The 21286-nt window shown below is 38.7% G+C and overlaps 1 protein-coding gene across 3 annotated transcripts in view; it reads right to left on the bottom strand.

The window, feature by feature from the left end:
- Window positions 1–21286, bottom strand: part of ARID5B (AT-rich interaction domain 5B) — a 136256-nt gene that overhangs the window by 31271 nt on the left and 83699 nt on the right. For 2 of the 3 annotated variants that reach the window (XM_067552580.1, XM_067552581.1), the window contains exons 5-6: window positions 7882–7994; window positions 48–252 (exon numbers count right to left, since the gene is read on the bottom strand). In XM_067552580.1, the coding sequence (XP_067408681.1) occupies window positions 48–252; window positions 7882–7994 (318 nt within the window). Of the gene's footprint in view, window positions 1–47; window positions 253–7881; window positions 7995–9389; window positions 9542–21286 lie in introns of those variants that run through there. The other variant, XM_067552582.1, reaches the window with a different exon arrangement.

The following is a 21286-nucleotide window of genomic DNA, read 5'->3' as shown; positions in this document are numbered from 1 at the left end:
CAAACAGATCTAAAACATCAGCAAAAATTGATAAAAATTATACTTACTCTGCTTAAAACCTAAATAGGGTATTCGTTCAATGGGCGTTTTCCTTTCTTTCATGTATTTATAAAGTGCCACAAGGAAAGCCTGTTCATCAGCTCTGCACTCTTCACCTACGGCAACCTTTGATTTATCTTCACTTGAGCCTTTTTTACAGTTGCTGTTGTTAGTTTTGGGTTTGGACAAAGCTGACTTAGCCTCACATTTGACCTGGAAAACGAAAAAATGTTTCATATCAGATCTGGATAATTGGCTGACCTTTAATTTTCATTTAAAAGATTAACAAACTGCCCCCACAGCCTCTCCTAAAAATGTGATCTTTAATATGAAGGCCATATCATGCAACTGAGTTGAGGGTGGTAGGGGGGAGCTATTTATAGAGCTATTGCCTTGTTCTGAATCTTAGTCCCAACATTTTTAAATGGCCACATATTTAAACTGTTGTAACCCAATAGCAATGTTCTCCAGATCTGTATTTTTATTACTATCCATCACTATTTCACAGAGAGCTCCTAACCCTCAAATACAATCAAACAACAGCAAGATGACTAACAACCCTCCTTCAGGGCTTGATGCTACACGCTCCTGCGCAGGAGAGGATGGTGCTCAGCGCCTCACAGGAATGCCTAGCACCTTGCAGCATCGTGCTCATAAAGGCCACAACTTTTTTTCTGACCCACCAAAATATCGGCCAAATCCTACAGGCCTTACCCAGGCGAAACGCCCATTCACAGCAATGGGGGTTCTGTATGATTTTGGACCTAAGTCAACAGGGCTTAAGCGTGTGCTCAAAGTTAAGCACATCCTTAAGTACCTTGCTGAATCAGGGGGCCTTTAACGTGAGCCATTTTCTCCCTTTCCCCATGTGTACCATTAACAGCCTACAGACACACCGTTCCCAAAGCTGCACATTTTCCTGCTGACACAACCGACGATATGATTGTGCCAATAAGGGAGTAAACAAAATGGAACCATGTTAATTCTCTAGTATTAGAAACAAGAAAAACGAGAGAAAGAAGTAACGTGATCCTGCTGTCCTTATGCAGATAAACCTGATGCTGCATCAGATAAATTAAATTTCAGTCCTTTAGTAATTTATGTAAAGAGATAATGAAGAATACAATGAACAACAAAAACTATTTCTGGAAGTTAGCCAACCAGGTTATTTTATAATGTGTGATCAATACTTTTCCAGTGAATACTGGTAATAAAATATTCTCTGCTAGAGGGGGTGAAGACGGCTACATGATTTATTTTAGAAACAAACTGTTCCTTCCACATAGGTATACATTACAAGATACCTTTCAATATTTCCATAACCCAGGTGGAACACTTCCTTGTATACTCAGAAAGGGGTAAGGGATACTATAAATAAATAATTTAATTTCAATGCCTGTAGGGAGCGGTATGGGCTAGTAGCAGAGCACTAACGTTGGACTGAGAGTCATGAACCCTTGGATTTGAATGACTGACTGGCACTGACTCACTCTGTTGCTGTGAATTGCCACGGCTAAATTATTTAATCTTATTGTGACTCAGTTTCCCCACCTGTAAAATGGGAACGTCACATATGCTTGTTTGTGTTCTGGGAGTAAGTGCTCTGAAGCTGAAGAGCATTAGGTAAGTGCCATGTAGAAATAGCAAATAAAGCAGAGAAGATCCAAATGATCAAAGTTTTTGGTTATGTCAAATGAAGTTATCCTACAAACACTTCTGCATTTTTCTACCTTTTCAAAAAAGTAGAGTCAGGTCTCTTTTCCAAAGCATTAAAAACAATGAATGAGGACAGGACGCTTCTTTTTTCTTATTTGGGCCGAGGATGGCAAACCTGAACTGGGAGCATGGTGGAAGGAAGAGGTGGCAGTTTCCCAACATGCTCCCTGTCTTCTTGAAGAAGTCTTACTGTGCAAACTCTAGGGAATAGCCCTTTGGAACCTGATGTCTCCACAAGAAAGGATCACTGGGATTAGAAAATGGGGTTTCCTTCCTTCCTATCTATCTATCCATCTATCCATCCATCCAGGTGCTTTTCCGGTATTGTTCAAAATTCTCTGGTCTTCCTCTGTAGCATGGGGCACGGGTCACTTGCTGGTGGAGTCTCTGTACCTTGAAGTCTTTAAATCATTATTTGAGGACTTCAGTAACTCAGTCTTAGGTTAGGGGTCTGTTACAGGAGTGGATGGATGAAGTACTGTGGCCTGCATTGTGCAGGAGGTCAGACTAGATGATCATAAAGCTCCCTTCTGACCTTATAATCTATGAGTCTATGTTAGGAAGAAATGTTCTTCCTATGGTGCAATATATTATGCTTTGGCTTTTGGTCATTTATTATTACTGATGAGACTTTTATAAAGATCAAGGCCTCATCAAAAGCCCAGTGAAGCTAATGAGAGTCTTTCCATTGTCTTCAATGGGCTTTAGTTCAGGCCTTTATTTTTTCAGTTTGGAACATTAATCCCTTGAGGTTTTTTTTATTCTGGTTACTTGGAAAATTATTTAAAGGCATCGCCATATAAAGTTTATAGTATATTATCATTATCATTCTCAGTGCTATGCAGAAGGCTAAATTAGACCTTCCAGTATGATAATTTCAGTAATTTCTAGGGTTTTTAATTTGAGCCATACATTTGTTGCAGGATAAAACTTGGAATAAACATTTGCAGCCTGGGACCATTTTTCATTTTCAAATGAAAAAAAAGTCCATCTGCCCATTTTCAGTATGTTTCATTGCAAAATAAGATGACACAAACAAGCAATGAGAGCTTAGACGTAAATGGTAAGTCAGAGGCACACACTCACCCAAAGCAAATTAATGGTAAGGGAAGTTATTCTCTAGTAGACATAAGGGAATAAAGATAACAGGATGAAAAAAAAGAAATTGAGAGTGGGGAATCTTTATGTAATACACAGCCTCCTCCACCTCAATATGCAGAACAAAGAGGTCAAAGTGCCTGCAGAACTCAAAGGAGCCAAAAATGCCATGGAAGGACCCATAAGCAGTCTCAGATTCAATGATCCTTTGAGGAAGGCTGCAGTGTTTCATACTCTCAATGTTCCAGGTACAAGCCTCATTTCTGGAACTTCACCGCCAGGTTATAGGCAATATGAATTAATGATCATTGAATAACTGGGAGCTATAGAGCCAAATTCTGTTCTTGATTATACTGGTATAAATCCAGCATAACTCCACTAAAGTCGATGTAGCTACTCCATTTACAATGTCATAACCAAGACCAAAAACTGACCCAAAGTTGTAAATCCTTCTAAACCAGGAGTTTTCAACCTGTGGTCCGCAGGCCCCTGGGGGTCCGCAGAATATGTCTAAGATTTCCAAAGGGGTCTGCACCTCCATTTGAAATTTTTTTAGTGGTCTGCAAATGAAAAAAAGGTTGAAAACCCCTGCTTTAAACATAAACTTGGATCCCATTTAGTAGGAGTTTGCAAAGTGTTGGGTTCTTGGTTTTTGTTTTGTTTTTTTTTTAACTCCCCAGACGGCATAAAGAGATGGACAAAGACACCAAACATGGGGAAAACCCTACTTGGCCACATTCTCTGTAACACTCTGCTCAGTAGGCCTTACTCATTCTGCTATAAAACCAAAGATCTAAATTTCTTCTGTAGGAGTTTAACTTATTTTCATTATAGACACCCATGACTGTCTCTCACCCTATCGCTTTCTAAAAGATCTGAGCCATTTCCTTGTACCACATTTGTACCAGGTGAGTCCAGGTGAAATCCTCCCACACTTGCCTGGATGTATCCCCTTCACTCTGTCTGAGATCAGCCTCCACCTGGAAGTCAGTTACATTCCAGATCCCTGGATTATCCCATCCCAGTTGAACCATCTAAAAATAACTTATTTGTATGACTGATAATGGTTGGGAAAATCATTGAGTATGTTCAGAGAACTCTAAATTCCTTCCCTGATTATTCAGTTTAATAGTGAAGACTGGGATTTTCAAAAGGTCTTTCAATAAGAGCTGGGTGCCTAATTCCCATAGCTCTCTTTGAAAAATCTCACCCAAACATAAAGCTTGATTCCTCTGCTGCCAAAATGACAGCCCATTACTAACAGGACAAGGCTGAGGATAGAGGCAGTGGGTATAAGGAATGGGGAGGTTTTTCTATGATGACTCTGGAAATGTCTTTATTGTATGTTAAATATTTATCCATGTCTTTATTATATGTTCTGTCACTGGATGTGTCACCCATGGCAAGTGACAGGAGATCTTCCACTTACTGACCCTGAGGACAACGCTCATGGATAAAACCTTTTACACTCATTTTGTTCTGCCAGAGGTCATATATGCACCTCATAGTTCCATAAAGAACCAGATTAAATTATTTTAATTAGATAACACTGGGGATCTAAGAATAACTTTTAAGGTCTGATATTGTGCTAGATAATCTGTAGCCTTAGGAAGACCATATGCTGGTAACTTAAACTTATTTCCCAACCCTTGCCACACAAAAGAAATTAGAGATTGATTTCAGTATTTGCACTAGGGCATGTAGTAATGAGTACATTAATTTAGGGAACAACTTCCATATTTAACAAATTAATCCTTCCATTTCTTGAAACTGGCATCTTAACAAATCTTATAACCCATTTTTACAGACGTCGAATAGGAACCTCTATGGCGGCACAAAGCCACAAAAACATGCTGGTGTAATTTCAGATGTGGTTAGGTTCACACTGTACCCAAAAGTTGTGGAAATCCATCGAGTAAGGATGACACATGAAGTATTAAAGTCTCAGGATTTTTGGGAGAGTGTTGGCTACTGTTCACAAAAGAGACAGAGTTTGAGATATTTCTTCTCACTTGGGGTGAAATCCTGGTCCCATTCAAGTTAATGGCAAAACTTTAGCAAGGCCAGAATTTTACCTCTCGTATCTTTCAATTCCAGGATATTCCTAGTTGGTGTAAAATGAACACAAAGGCCAGCACAAAGATCAAAATCTAGAGCAGGCACATTGCCTCATGGTGGTGTGGGTTCCTAATGCAAAACTCTGAAACCTGGAATGTTGATGTAGTGCTGTAATTCAGTTTTTAAAAGGCTGCCTGAACTGGAATTTATTCGGAACTAGTGAAACCAAATCAAATGCCTTTGTGTGTCAAGAAATAGAAAAAGTCCACACTCTTGTTTGCTCATAGTTAAGGTAAACAAGCTTAATGAAAACTAGAGCCATAATGGCTTTAAAAGCTTTTTAATCACTCAATGACAGCTAAGAACGTGAAGATTAGCACGTAGTTATTACTATATGGTCTGAGCTGGTCTTGTACATAATCCTGACAGGATCAAAACCTCAATGTTCAAAATCCCAACTTTTCCCCCATTTACCTCCAGCAATGAGAGAGCTGACAGGCCACATTGCCTCCATCAGCAAAAGCTGTCTTCACTAGAAAACTGGCCTTTTGCTAAGAACAGCTGTCAACAACGAGATGTCCTACATCAGTGCAGAAAATGGTGTAACTGCTAGTTAGGTAAGTGTAGATGAGACTAAACTATTTCCAACACCATTACCAAAAACAGTCTTGTGACTGACACTGAAAGTAGTTTTGTCCCATCCACACTAGCAATTAAACCATTTTCAGCACTGGTTTAGGTGGACCTGTTGACAGCTATTGTTAGGTATGGGCCAATTTCCTAGGGCAGAAGGGAGAAAAATCTTCAGGGGAACCAACCTGGATCCAAATGTGATATCTGTGTTACCCAAACATCCAACAGTAATGGTGAGAAACTGGGATGGCTTCCACTTTCTCAACAAAGGAGACACAAAGTGCTAGGCAAAGACACAAACAGCTTAAAGCGCAATTATACTGATTGAGTGAGCCTGCTTTGCTGGAACTCATCCAGTGTTGAATGAAATATACACTCAGTCCTGAAACACATATGCATGTGAAAAGCCCCAGTGGAGTCAGTGGGACTACATGCATGTATAAGATTTTCAGCATCAGGCCCTATACATTAACACTTTTATTATTTATAATTAAATTAATTGGACAGGATAATGAATGTTACTAATATCTGCACAGTGATGAGACAGTATGGTTAGATAAACAGGTTGATATTTCTTCTTCTAAGACATATTCTTACATGTGACGTGTCAATGTGCTCAAATTTATACAGATAGGATAGAGATAATCAGATAATGTCAATAAGGTGGGTTTTAAAAAATTGTCTACATGCACATTGCGTACAAGATAGACCATAATTACTTGTATGGTGCTACCTTCTGTTGTGCTTAGAAAATGCAGTCCATGGTATGCTTTGTAGGTACAGTGCTGTAACCTGCAAAGTATGGAGAATTTAGCCAAACTGGGTCATTGCATTGCAGGCTTTGCAAATTTGTATGTACTCTAAAGCTATACAATTCTGACAAAGTCCTATAATATTTTTCAGGGTCCTGAAAGTCAAAACATCAGGATCCAGTTCCTTTTAATTGATGTGTGGGCATAACAGAACACACAAAAGAGACACAAATGCTGACTTAAGGACAGAGTTTCATCATTAACTTTGTATTTCTTTGCTGTCATCAATTTATGCCACAATTTAAACATAACTGAAAGCTCGGAAGTGGGAGATGGTATTTAATTTACCCTTGTATGGGTAAAAGAGAATACAACACTTTCACTTGACCTTTTTAACCCCATAACCTCCCCAGCACAGGGAGCATGTAAAACAAAAAGAACTTGGATGGCTCTGTTGAGGTTCACTGTATTTCCCAAAGAGATATTCACAACGATGAGAATACCTTTCAGATGCACATCCATAGAATTTGCTGAAATGTAAAACTCAAGGAGTTGGCATGGAAATTACATCTATACACAAATACTTGGTCAATATTTAGAGTATTACGGTAATAGAATTCAAGCTGCAATAGGTAAGAGCCTAGTGGTATGTCCCTCTCTAACTTTCTGTCTTTGCATCTTACAGCTTGGCCCTAGCAATTTGCTATCAAATTTAACTTGCCATAAATGTCTTGAAGTGTGAATTGTCTTGTCTTACTGTGAGTTATTTTTTTTTAAAGAGAAAGCCAATCTCACATTTAACCCCCCCCCCCCACACACACACACCCCCTAAGCAATATATAACATAAATTAATCTACAGAAAAATTAGTTTTAAAATAATTTTAACGGATGGACTGAAACCCACAAAAGCCTAAGAGATAAGTCTGAAATTACAGACTGACAATACACCCTTCACTCACAATGTGTAGCTACATACTGCAGCCCATATAGTACACTATATAAGAATAAACACTATTCAAAGACCCCTGGAATGTCTAGGCACAACAGCATGTGTTAAAGATCCAATCCAGATTTTTAGCTTTCATTCTGAATTTCCTTCCTTGCCTTCGTTTTAAGTCAGAACCTTAACATTCCTCTTCTAATGTAGGTTTTTTTGCTTCTTGGAAACCATTATTTAGAGGCCATTCTCATTGCAGACTCTGTTTATCTTCAAAGGTATATTGAAATTTACATTGTAACGGTGAGAATGGCTCTACTGGTTTATTTTTAATATGAAGATACTGTCAGAAACTATGTTTGTGTGCCACAGAATGTGAAAACTAGCACCAGATGCAATAAAAGCTTAATCACTGCCCTTTTCCCAGCAAGCCCATAGCCTTAGGTTTTGAGTGATTATTGCTGTTAGTAACTTCTAAAGTGGAGGCAGCCGAAAGTAAAAAATACAAGCACTTGAAAAGAATCTGCACTTATTTACATGAAAAAATTATACTCTAAATGTAAGTCTGTCTATTAGGAAACAAAGGGAGGACTGTATCTTTAAAAAAAAAAAAAGTGTAGTTAAGAGAATACTACTAAATGATTTACCTTGGCAACAGCTTTGCTTTCAGAATTATTGTTGGAATCTTTAACCCCATTTAATGAATCTCTTCTCTGTGGGCATGGCTTCTTTTTGCGTGGTCTGCCTTTAAGATTTGGTGCTGAAAATTAATTGAGAACAATTTGAGCATAGTTTCTTATACAGGATTTTTAACAGCTGTAAGCATAATAAATCATTCCAATAAAATCAGTTACAGAAATGTACACATCTGCCTATAGAAAAGGTTCATTAGGAGGTACTCATCCATCCTCCCTGTTACATATTGATATACTATACCTTTCTATATCATACCTCCCAAGGTGTTACACATATTTTAACATATCTAATTAGTATAAAGTCAAGCATTTGGCTTCAAAGAACACTGACAGAAAGTGCAAGTATTCCTCCATGGTATAAAAAGAACAAAATAGAACACTGATATAGAATGTTCCATTGATCAGCATAATGCATTTATTTTATCTGAAGTGTAAGTACTAAGTAGTGTTTTCAATTTTTGAAAATATCGGTCCTTCAGAAGTGTTCTGAAGTCCTAAAATTCCCAACAAATGTAAGGAGTTTTAATACAAAATGTTACAAAATGTTATTCTGGTCAAAATTCTTTCATTAAGAAAACCCCCCAGCTATTTCTAGAAGAACAAAAACATTAAAATAATTGATTAATGGCTTCATTATACATAATTGTTATATACAATACACCTAAATTAAAATGAATTACTTCCAGTTTTATCCAATACTTAAGATGTTTTGGTAAGATAGTTCTGAAATACCATACTGAATAAAGCCCAGCCATTCTGAGCTATATTTAGAGAACTAGTATATAGGTCATATAAGAGGGGGAAAAAAATCAAACTTCTCTTTCAATTATTATAGCAGAAGACCCCTTATAACCCACATACAGAAATAAAAGGCAAAGCAGATGCTTTGTTCAATATTAAAAATGTCCTGCATATCCTTTCAAATTTAAATCAGCCTCAGTTACTAGACTACTCCAGCAACATTAAAAATGATAAACAATGATTAACTAATGACTATACTGGAGAAGATAATTTGCTTTAAACCTTCAATTTCTAGGTAACTATTGTTTTCATTACTTCAAGGGATGATTATAACAATGTCAGAAATCTAAACAACACAAACCTCTTGAGTGTGTTCTAATTGTTTCTAATCTTACATTTGTCACACAGTAAGCCAGTAGTTTCAGGACATTTTACATTTTAATCAGTTTGCAAACACAACACAGGGTGCTACTTTGATTTTATACTTTGAATAACAATGTTATATTTGGTCTGTTTAGAAAAAAAAAAAAAAAAGATAGCAGTCTTAGGTTTAAAACAAGAAGTCCAAAAAACATCCTCTTTTTGTTTCAGCACTGACACACTGTAAAAAATCCACTGAAGCACATTCTGCTTATTGAAAAGTACCACAGAAAGCAATACTGAAATTGTCCTCTGAGGCGAACATGCAAAATGAAACAAAAAAATAAAGAAATTATTACCCATTCCAGTCGACAAACATCTGTCTGATTTATATCTGTACTCATGAATGCTACAGCATGTGACTGCACACTACATCCCTGGAAGTCTCGACTTGGTGTGGATGTCAGTCTTACACAAAATGAGCACTAAGAGTATTTGCTCTGTGCTTACAAATCCCCTCCCCCAGCTGCTCCATTACTCATATAAACATAGATGAGTGACTAGCACAGAGTGTGGGATGAGCTCGCAGGACTTCAGCTTTCGCTGCCAGGCTGCCAGTTAGTGCCATACTATCCCATTTTATTTATAACTGGAGCTTGTGTTTTCATCTTAATTGTTTTGCTGATTCTGACCTCTTGCACACCGTTAGGATGTGATATTGAGTTCCACAAATCCTGGGCTATATTTAGCCTCGAGCCAAGGTGTTAATATCTTGTTTAAAAGACACTGTGTTAAAAAAAAAAGTTTCCTCAATTTATAACAACTTGGCACAAATACTAAAAGGTTAATGACCACCATAGAACGCATGGGCCACATTCATCCCTAGCACAATTCTACTGAAGTAATTAGAATTACAGGGATGAATTTTAGCCCAACATACGGTACTTGTATTTGAACTACTTTATTTTTATTTATTTATTTTTCTTTTTAGAAAGAAACAAGCAGAACTCATTCAACACTTGATGTCTTTCAAACATACTTTTTATCCTGAGTTTTGGCATTTTACTTTGTTTCATACTAAAAGCACTGCTAATGTTTTGTTAAAAGCTTTAAAAGCAAAAAAAACATTTGTTACTAAATTCCAGGTACATTGAGTTTGCATATAAATGCAGCTTGAATTGAGCATTAAATGGCAGGAGTGAAACAAAACTGTTCGAAAACCAGGGTTTTTTTGCATAGTTTCAGTTGCTAAGGAATTGCATCAGAAAAATGGCTCTTTCCAGCATGGTCTAGAACTACCTCACATCTGACGTAAGTCTAATTCAAATCAGATACACAAGTAACAGAAAAGCATCAATATAAATTAATACTGACAATAGCCTTTCACTCTGTTGACTTAGGAGACAGCACTTGCCTCTAATATCCACTCCATAAAAGATAATATTTGAAATATTCCATTCACACGTGAAACATATCCATTAACATTTGCTCCCAAATTCATTACGGATAAAGATATTGTTCTAAGACTGTTTAAATTTCAACTATATCCATTTTGTGCTCTTGAGTTGGTGAGAATTGACTAGAGCTGAACGAATAATTCATATCAAATCATGTATCTGACTAATTTAGCCTCCTTTTCGGCTTGTGGCATATTCATGAGCAAATTGCTATTTCCTGGAATTTATATTCATAATTATTTCTACTACAGTTTTTAAAAATACTCTGCAGTTTGATTATGAACAATTTTCTGAGAGTATTGGATATGCAAGATGTGTTGACTGGTTGTGACTGATCAGATAATTTGCAGTATTGTTTTTCCTGTTCTCATCCTGACTGAATGAAAAAATTTGGCATGAATGCTCATGTATATGTGGGAATGGAAAATTTGGTTTCTGTAAATATTTGTGCACATGTTTTTGAAATTCACTTTCTTCAAATATTTGTGCCAGTGAGATTTGATAACATGAGTGGTCACAGAAAGTCAACATGGGCAAAGCAAACGAAAGTAACACTTTTAACAAATAGCTAGAGAAAACAGTTTGCACTTATTTGTCATCTCTCTAGTCAACATGACATACCCTATGTCTAAAAATGAATCTGGTAGACTTGAAATACTATCAGTTTAAATAAAAGCCATTTTTGTTGTAAATTTTACAACATATTACTCTTTGCCCACCTGGCTGTGTGGTCTTTTCTCCTCACATAGTGAAGGGAAGGGAGCAAACCCAGCCACTGAAATGCTACTGGAACCTCTGCTGAGTGCAGTGCATCTTAAAGGATGAAAGGTACTTAGCGCTTCTTAGGAAGTGCACCCCATAATGACCACACTACCCTGGAGCCTGAACAAACAGCCTAAATCCAAGGGCTTTGGTTTCAGCTCTGAATGTCACTGTACTAAGTTGTGATATTTTCAGTTTGGGATCTGGGCCGATCCTCTCTTAATGCCCTTAGCTTCTGCACAACCGGAATCCAATTCAGTCTTAAATTACAAATGAAATGTATTCTGTCAGGTCTTTCTCGTCCCCATCAATAAGTCACCACATAGTCCAGAACAATTCCATAGCACTGGAGATCTCTGCTCCACAGGTTCAGACATTAGGATAATAGATGTGCTGAAGTTCAGGATGGATGTGCATTGGCAGAACTATGTGATGAAACTTGCATAACGCCTGCTCACAATTTGAAAGGTTCAAACCTACTTGTCTAGGCCATGATTCAGCAAGGTACTTAGGCAAGTGTCTTTCTTTTATGCATGCGAGTACCTCTACTGAAGTCATTGAGATTACTCATGTGCTTAAAAGTGGATCCTGGTCTTCAGGATTAAAGTTTATTTCTTTAGTAGTTCATCAAGAGGATTATATTCACTCACAAAAAGTGTATATGCAACAAGAAGTTATCTTCACAGTTAAAACTGTGGCTCAGACAGCAATCTAAAACAGAGCAGGGAAAGTCTGCACTGGAGAATATGCTACCTCACCTGCTGCATTCTGCCAGACATTTCAGGTACGTCCAGGTAAAACACACGCAGCTGTGCTGCAAAATATAGCAGGCATGAGCTAACATACCACAGATTTTAGTGGTGTGCTAATGGGCAATGGACATGCAGGTGAAGTAAAGGACCAGTGGAAAAAGGCATAACATCTTAGATCTATTACTTTTCAAATGCCCTTTACTAATTTTGCTGGCCACTTTTGCTAATTAACAGAGATAAAGGGGACCTAATTCATCACCTTGTGATGCCATTTGGCAGCAGTATGATTTCATACACTGAGTGGAGAATCAGACCCTTGTTTCTTAAAATCTGATTTTCTCCCTCACAACCCATCTGTTCTTCCTACTTGATCAGGCAATGGATTATGACTTCACTGCAGAATCAAGCAAGAGGTGAAGATGAAGAAAGATCTGTTTCAAACACAAATATTTGTAAAAGTAAAACAATAAAAGGGAAGTACAACAAATTACTGGCAAAGAAAATGGTATGTGCACAGTATGTATGATCTTGTTTTTCAGCTTACTACTTCCTGGTAGTAAAGTCCCATATTCCTGATTAGATGAAAGAGCATGAAATGGAAATGTCATGAATATCAACAGTTACATAAGCCATGATGACAACCATACCTTGACAACTCTTCCCATGCCAGAAAACATCTTAATGACATCTTTGCTGTAAATTCTCAGGAAAAATTATTTATAAGGATTTGCTCAGCGATGGGAACGCTTTTCCCTGTGTGTGAGGTGGGGTGAGGTTTGGCAGCACAGTAAAAATCATACACACAGACTGCAAGAGAATATTTCACAGGTTCTATATCAGAGGTCAGTGTCTATGGAAAGATCATGGATACTTCACTCATGTGATCAAAAATTTTGCAATGGGGCAGGAAACAAAATGACAGCAGGTCATTCACTGACGCTGGGGTGGGGGAGCAGAGAAATATAGACTACTTATCTCCCTGCTATTGAGGGGAGAGGGAATGCATTCCAGGGGACATTCACCTCCCCAGGAGGCTAGGTGGAGTTATCGCTGTCTCCTTCCCTTGGAGTTAATGTCAGGAAGGGGGATGGCTTTCATTGCCGCTGGGGTCAGCCAGCAGAGGCTCCTGAGGAGAAGCTCTGAATTCTCACATCCCCCACCTTCCTGAGCCATACCCATCCACTTTTTGTGCTCAACTGGCCCACTACATGCAGAGTTGGCAGTGATCACCAGAGTGTTATACAGCAATGCAAGGTGTGTCATTTCTCTTTCCCTACTAGCTGGTTCATGGGGGATGTGGGGTTGGGAATGGGATTAACACCCTTAGAATATTCATTTGATGAAAGAAACCAAGTTTAACTATCATTAGCTATGTCCATCTTTTTCTAAACATTCCCTTTGTGATTATCCACAAACTCCTTCTATAATGACAATCAAACAAAAGAAAAATCTCACCATCCAGCTCTTGGTAAGTTCTGAGTGTGAAAGGAAACATTATGTCCATAAGTTTTTGCCTCTTTTTCCTCTAGCCAAAATACACATAAAAACATGTTTTAAAAAGAAAATTTGCGGTTAGTCCTTCCCATGACTAACTAGCTCTTGGTATCTTGAAAATAAGATTTAACTATTCTGTCCTGCTTGCTAACCTACCTCCTCCCAGACTTTGGCTGAACATTACATAGCTTTAAAAATAAATCACAAAAAATGCCACAAGACTTTTTATTGCACAGACAGACTGCAATTGCCCCAAATTACATTGTAAGTGGCACAACAAAAGAGGGCCAAATTATCTGCTAGTGTAAACTGGCATAGCTCCTGCATCTTCACTTTACACCTGCAAGAATTTGGCCTCGGGTGTATTAGGCCCAAAGCCTACTTTTAATAGCACTGTCAAAGACTGACATAGCAAACATCAAAGCTACAAAGTTCCTGTTACTGTGAGTAAATGTGTGTGGCCCTGTGCTCTGCCTCCTTCCACATCCTTAGGATGATGCAGTTCATAGGGGAGCAAAATGGTAGAAAAAAGTATGGTGGAGCCTCCAAAGGGAAGACAGTTACACATGCTGATCCCTCCACATGGCCGTCTCTTTCCCTCCTGCTATGCAGAAAAAGGAGGCCCCGGAAGGGTGTGGAAGAGAAGCCACACATAGCAGCATGTTCTCAAAAGAACCATAGAAAAAGGGGGCATCAAGTTAATGCTGTTCAAAGCAGTGCAATCACTCCTGTGTGCCCTGAGACCTTTACTCTCCCCGCCCAGAAGGCCATAGTGTGGGCCAAGAACCGATGATGACACACTTCCTGGCCCTGCTGTAGCTGATGGGGAGTGTGGAGGGACAGTCCCTTTGTACGTCTGGCCAGGAATCTGCAAGGCTGAAGCCACCGATCTCCTGCCTCCATTGGCCCAACCCTATGTAACACTGCAAGTTCGTCAAACCAAGGGAAAAAAGCATCAAATTCACAGCCTCACAGAGCCATGGGTTTCACTCTCTTAGTTTGTTCTTCTCTGTGCGTTTTTGCACAAAAGGGAAAGTACTGGCCATGGACTATTTGAGGACTATTAAATAGCATATTTGAACTTTGGAGCTATTATAGTGTATACAGTACATTCTATGCACTGAAAGACTGTTCCTCCATATATTGATGCAAACAGGGCTGCGGTACAGTTATGTAGAATGTTTATGTAACGTTAAAATTCTGAGCCTTATACAAACAGACTAATACACACCTACGCTCTCAACCTTTCCTTTACTTAGATCATGTCCCGAAGATACTGGAGAGATCTCATAGCACCGTATGGGTACAGCCATATTGGAGTGTCTGTACAGACAAGGGGACGACAGCCTTGGGGTTGGCCTGGCTGGGTTTTGTAGGATAGTGTTACAGTTTAAAGTATTTTTGGACATTGATTATTATCACAAATCCAACTAGTTGAAGCCTCACGATAATACTATTCACTGGATTCACGTATTTTGACTGACATAAAAGACATGTTGTTATAGGGAGGGTGAGAAAAAGCAGCTTTAGCTCAGTTGAGATCCAGCTACACTGGCGTTATGTCTAAATTGGTGCTGCAGCCAAGAGTCTTTAATGAGAGTGGAATGTATTACCTCATTTGTCATACCTGGATCACTTACGCATGCTAAGTCCAAAATAACTTTGGACTTTGCTGGCTGCTCAACAAACCATGTAAGTAAACAGTCCTGTAGTAATGCCTAAAACATGTACCCTTTCTTGATCACTCTATATTACTTATTCTAGCGAATGTCTAAGCAATTGTAATGCCCATGATCAAAGTCCCAGACCTTTTCAGGGCTCTCTGATCTGCATAACTATTTCCTGATATGACTTCTCATCATGGCCTCTAGGTCTTAACGCTTCAGAAACACTTAAAAAGAACAAAAATGTCTATCACCACTTCCTTAGAAGAAGAATGTGCTGGAGTAGCTGTTCTGCATTTCTGCTTCTAACTTGTAGTGCCATACTGCTGCTTGCAGCTTGTTGAATTTATTTCCTTGTTACTGTTTTGTGAAAGGATTGGGGGGGGGGGGGGGGGGAGAGAGCAACAGTACTTTTGCCTACAGCAAAGATGATTAGCTGTACCAATACAGAAACCAAGTGACTTTGTAATAACATTGAGGTCCACAGTCAAATGAGGGGTGGAGGAAGATTTGGACATCTGGCGTGGGACTGAAGCGGTGATTTGAAACCAGACAGGAGAATTATGGTACAGGTTTGGCTAATGGGAGAAGGTCCATGGAATAATTGTCCTTTGAGGAATGTGGGAGCGTGATCATAACGCTGGGGGTCAAATTAGAGCACCTCTCACGGGAGGAATGAGGAGAGGTTTTATAAACTGGACGCCACGTAAGACTGGGTTCAGAAGGGCAGTTTTTACAAGATGGGAGTTCCATTGTGGCCTTTGACAAGGTGGGTGCCTAATAGATCTTCCCACCTTCTTCTCTACCTTCTCTTAGCAGAATCTTCTTTCACTGTTGCAATCCCTGGCTTACAAAAATCAAATCTGGAGCCCTGAAACGTACATGTTTGGCCGCCAACTGCACACGTGTCTATCTGCTTAGAATATCTATCTGCTGCGCTCTCTGGGGCCCAAGGAATACTGAGACATTTTAGATTCAGCAGGATGAGAATGGGACAGTGCATCAGACCCAGATCACTTCATTCAGGAGGCAAGCACCTTGCAAAGGGTGGTGCAGATGCACTTGGACTTTTAATTCAACTTTTAAGGTAAAGAAGTGGGTACCAGGCCACGGATCCCAGAAAACCCAGGAGCTGACCAAGCCTTCCTGAAAGGGGCAGACAGTCACTCACAGAGAATGGCACACACAGAGTAGCCTGGCAAAAAGCTAGCTTTTGGCTGAAGCATATTATTACATGTTGTGCTTTTAAAAACACAATTACTAGAAAGCCAACCACCGTAATAATGAAGGATCCCTTACCATTCACTCCCCATACAAAGGAGCTTCTAGCATTGTACAGTATCTGGATAATAAAAATAAACATATTACTATATTTAGGTGAAGTCTCAAAAACTAGCCTAGAATTAGATGATTTTTATGCTATTTTGGAATCATAGCTGGCCCCTTGACTTCCTCCTCTTCTTGGCCTTCTCTTTTTATATCTCTCACCGCATCCCCACATCCCAAGTTACAGGTTTTACATATAATTTTTTTACAAGTCCATTTATTGGCTCCTGCCTGCTGGAAGCAGCACCCACTGCACAGAGACTGATAAAAGCACAGCTTCTGATGAGCTGAGCCCATGCAATGAGGATAGGGCAGACAGTCTGGCATACAGCACAGGGTTGTGCAGACGGAAGTGAAATGAAAGTAGTCCACAAAGCAAGTCCAAGGATTATGCTCAAGTGTCAGGCTAGGGTGGAAAATCAGACCCTTATTTAGAAAAACCTCAGTCATTTTAATTTTGGGGAAACTTTTCTGTAAACCAGATACCCCATCACACCCCCATGGAAGTCAATGGCAAACTCCTACTGACTTCCGTGGGAACCAGGCTAGGGTCACATCTTTTTCAATATAAAGATTAATATTAACCCTTCTAACACAAATTTAGGACCAATATTTCGCTTTATAACAGTATTTTATTATTTTACTGCTGTTGCTATAAACACTAGTCAATTATTGTGTGGTTATCTATCACACACTTACAAACAGACTCGAGATAAATATTCTGAGTCTCCAAAAAGTTTTAATACTAAAGTATTTTTTTCATGTTTTTCTAATCCAAGAATTTTCTCATTCTTTTCTATAATTTATATACACTGTGGATTTATAATGGAACATGTCAGAATAGATCTGAAAACTATATTGTGGACTTAATATCCCTGAGAGGGGCACTAAACATCTGAACAATTTTCTAACTCATAAGTATACAGAGTATACTTGTGTAACCATTTCTAAAGGTTTTGTTTTGGAAATGAGATATTCTATTCTCAATGTGGGGAAAATCGATTTGCTACCTCTATAAAGAAAACATTCCTCATTTGGAAATAAGTGGAACAGACACTTTTTTTTGTGGGGATTAATGTGGAGACATTTGACTTGTTGCAGATTGATTTTGGGTTTGTCTTCCCCTCTCCCCCAGATTACTGCTTAAAAAAAGGCAAAGACCACCACTGCGTGGGTGACTATTTTAATTATTTTTTTAAAAATAATAACACTGGATGTATTGCACTTATCATACTGGATAATTAAGGGCCTGGTTTTGCAAAGGACTGAATGTTTTCAACTTTCACTGAACACAATACAAACTGAAGGCACTGAACCATGCAGGATGAAGCGCTTGGACTAATTTTCTTCACTGCTAGATGGCTAGAGCTCAAAACTTTTGGTATAAGGGCTTGTTGCTGCCTTTTCGATATGTTAGCATTTAAGAAAAGAGTGGATTTTTGGAACATTTAAACAGGCAGATGGACATTAAAGGTTAAGGCCCTGATTCAACAAAGTACTGAAAGCACATGCATGTAAATAGTTCTATTGACTTCAGTGGAACTAGTCACCATGTTTAAAGTTAAGCACGTTTAAGAGCTTTGCTGAGTTGAACCCTACATCCAGTCCAATAGGATTAGATTTGTGAGTAAGGGGAGCAGGATTAGCCCATAAAGAAGAAGCTTTCATACTTAATTATAAAGTGGGACATGGCTAGATTGTGTTAGAGCATCTGACCCTTGTTCATTAAAGTTCTTCTTTCCTCCCAAGTGAAAGCGACTTTTAGCCTCCACGTCCACAAACTTCGATGGACACCTCTGTATGTTGCCTCCAATTACAGTAGACTCTGAACGTGGTATCAGACAAAACTGTATGCAGATCACAGCATTTGCAAAATAAAAATCTGACTCTTTAGAATATTCTGTGATTAAAAAAAAAAAAAAAAACAGGGCAAAAAGATGAACGGACATAACTGATTATGTAATAGCCAAGACAAAAGGACTGCAAACACAGCAGCAACAAGTGACACTGCTCTGCAAACCCATGTAAATCAGCTAATCTCATCCAAACTGGGCAAAACACACAATGAACCACTAGCAACTAACTTCTCATTAGGAACCTTTACAAAATAAAAGACAAACAAGAACATACAGCACATGTTAAGGAGGTTTTCCCGGCAGCATTTCCTTCTATTCCTGGCAAAAACTAGCATTCATTAAATTGTTCTCGAGCAGAGTCAGCACTACTCAATGAAGACATGACCTACATACCTTGATAATAAGATAGCTACATACCCAATCACTCCCACATAGATAGAAAGATTAGACAGATCGGACGAGCTGACAGACAGGTAAGAAATGGGCATTGTATAAGAACCTAAATAGAAACATGGAGATTCACACAAGAGGAGTAAAAAGGAATATTTCCAGGAATCTTGCTTTTGGGATTGATAGTAGGAGCTATGAAGCCATGAAACGCCTTCCTGCTCACATTATGACAAATAAGTTATTTAAGACCCTTATTGCATTACCCATTTGTACCACATCACTTTGGAAAGTAAAATTACTTTACTTTAAACATAAGAATGCTATGGTTTAACTTTCTCCCTTTCCCTTTCTCAGCACTCTACCATTGCACTGGGATGTCATCATAATTTGCTAGAGTCACTCACACTGGATGAGGATACAAGCAGAGAGACTAATAGGAACTATGGAGTGTACTCCCTTCTTGATATCTACATGTAACTTCCATTGGAATGAATAGGGCTAAAGGGAATCAGGTAGAAAATGCACCCAAGCAGTAAGGGTGGGATTTTTCAAAGTGTTCAGCCTTGGCCTAATCCTGCCCCTACTGAAGTCATGGGGTTACTGGTGAACATTTCACTCTAGGTTTACAGAAACTCCCCTACACAACATTGTGATCAACTGAAAAATTATTATTGGAGCCACAATGATTACAATCTTTTTCTAGCTGCTTTACGAGCTGAGCTCTAAAAAATGTGTCTATGAATATATGTTGGTGGCACCAACATTCTGCCTTCTCTCCAGCAATTTTCCAGACCCACATTTTTTTCTAGTAATCTTTCTATACCTAGATATGGATATGGCTCCCTCCCTCCTTGCACCTTGCAAGTATACTAAGTTAGAAATAACAATCCCTCACCGTATCTCTGTATCGTCCCATCCAGTAGGAGATGGAACTTCATTAGTTTAGAGGAGTTTTGTTTGTCTGTATGTAGCTGAGTGAATGAATGAGTCTGCTCGTGTGTGTGCATAGATGATATATTTATTGAGGGAGAGCTATGTCAGAGAAATTAGTTTTGTATTTTCAGTTCGGAAAGAAGAGAGGTCCGTAGTCATTCTTATCTCTTGTAGGAGTGATTTCAATAGTCCAGGCCCAGCTCCTGTTACAGTTGTGTCCCGTACTCATATGCCTCCCTTGGTAGTTTCACCGAAGCCCTGTTGCGTAGCTGTCGTGGGAGGCCATGGTCACAGAATGAAAAATGATGAGCTGTTCAGCTAGCTAGAGCTTTGAATATCAAGACAGAGACTTTGAATTGGGTCTGCGTTCCGGGGGACACAAGCTGAGAGCAGAGCAGAGCACTGAAGTGATGTGTCCACAGTGACCTGTGTTGCTCAGCAAATGGGAAGCTGCATTTTTCACCAGCTGCAACTTTTTCAGGGTGTGCAAGAGTTGAAATAGTGACAATAATCCTCAGCATAACACCTCAGAGGTCTGTGGTTTTAAATATAAACAGCCCTAATTGTAATCTCATTTACACTAGTATAAACCCACTGAGTTCAGTCCCAATTTACACTGGTGTAAATAAGATCAGAATCAGGCCCATCTTTGTGTGTTAGAGATTCAGTGATTCTTAAGCACTTAAACAAAAATCTGTAAAGTGAAATAAAGTTAAAGTATATCATCATTCTTTACATTGTAGCGACATACAGCAAGTTTTACATTAACTGTGAAGATGGTTGTGTAATGTTCCTTTTAGTCAGTGTTGGTTCTTAGGAAATTATTTGCGTGGATTAAACAGAGACACTATTAAACAGTTTACACATTTCCTTGTGTTTCTGATGTCTAACTATAGCCGTGTTTGTCTCCATCCTCAGAACTGTTTTATACCACATGGTATGCATATTTCAGCATCCAGCATTATTAACTCATGACCAACTGTCAGTTGATCATTATCTAACACATGGGGTCTCCAAAAAATCCTTATTTGGGCAAAAGCAGCCTTCTCAACCACTCTGTCTATATTTTCCCTCAGAAGAACTTTATTTGGATTATTATTTGCTGTCAATGGAAACTCAGAGGTTACATATGTAGAAATCTGCAGGCAGGGAAATAAATCCTCACCAAGTTTAAACACTTAGTTGATATTAAAACCATCTCCAGCTTTGTTAGTTTAAAGAAAACTCTCAGTTGCCCTCTAGTGTTACATGAATGTCATGCAGAATAGCAGCAAGAGAGAAGGAAATAGACACAAATAGCACAATCTTGTTAATAGTATGCACGGACAAACATTCTCAAGAGTAAAGGTCACAGAACTTTATCCTAATTTCATATTATGTGATTTACTGTAATATTGCTTATAAAGAATGAGGAGGGAAGTTCTAACCTTGTGGAAATTACAATTCTTTGTTTGCTTGGATTGTGTTTACCCCTATAATTGCAGTATATGGCACAATAATTTTATGAGTTAGAACCTCTGAAAAGAAATCACTGTACCTACTGCATTCTATAAACTCCATTCATAACTAAAAATAGACTGATGTATAACCTGGTTCTGCTATTATATGAACCTAGGGAACAC

This window comes from Emydura macquarii, unplaced genomic scaffold (assembly GCF_026122565.2).
Source record: "Emydura macquarii macquarii isolate MOO-44397 ecotype Brisbane River unplaced genomic scaffold, CSIRO-AGI_Emac_v2 contig_1390, whole genome shotgun sequence".
Lineage (NCBI taxonomy): Eukaryota > Metazoa > Chordata > Testudines > Chelidae > Emydura > Emydura macquarii.
Note: the sequence above shows the minus strand (reverse complement) of the source record. Positions and strands in the feature narration are given on the sequence as shown.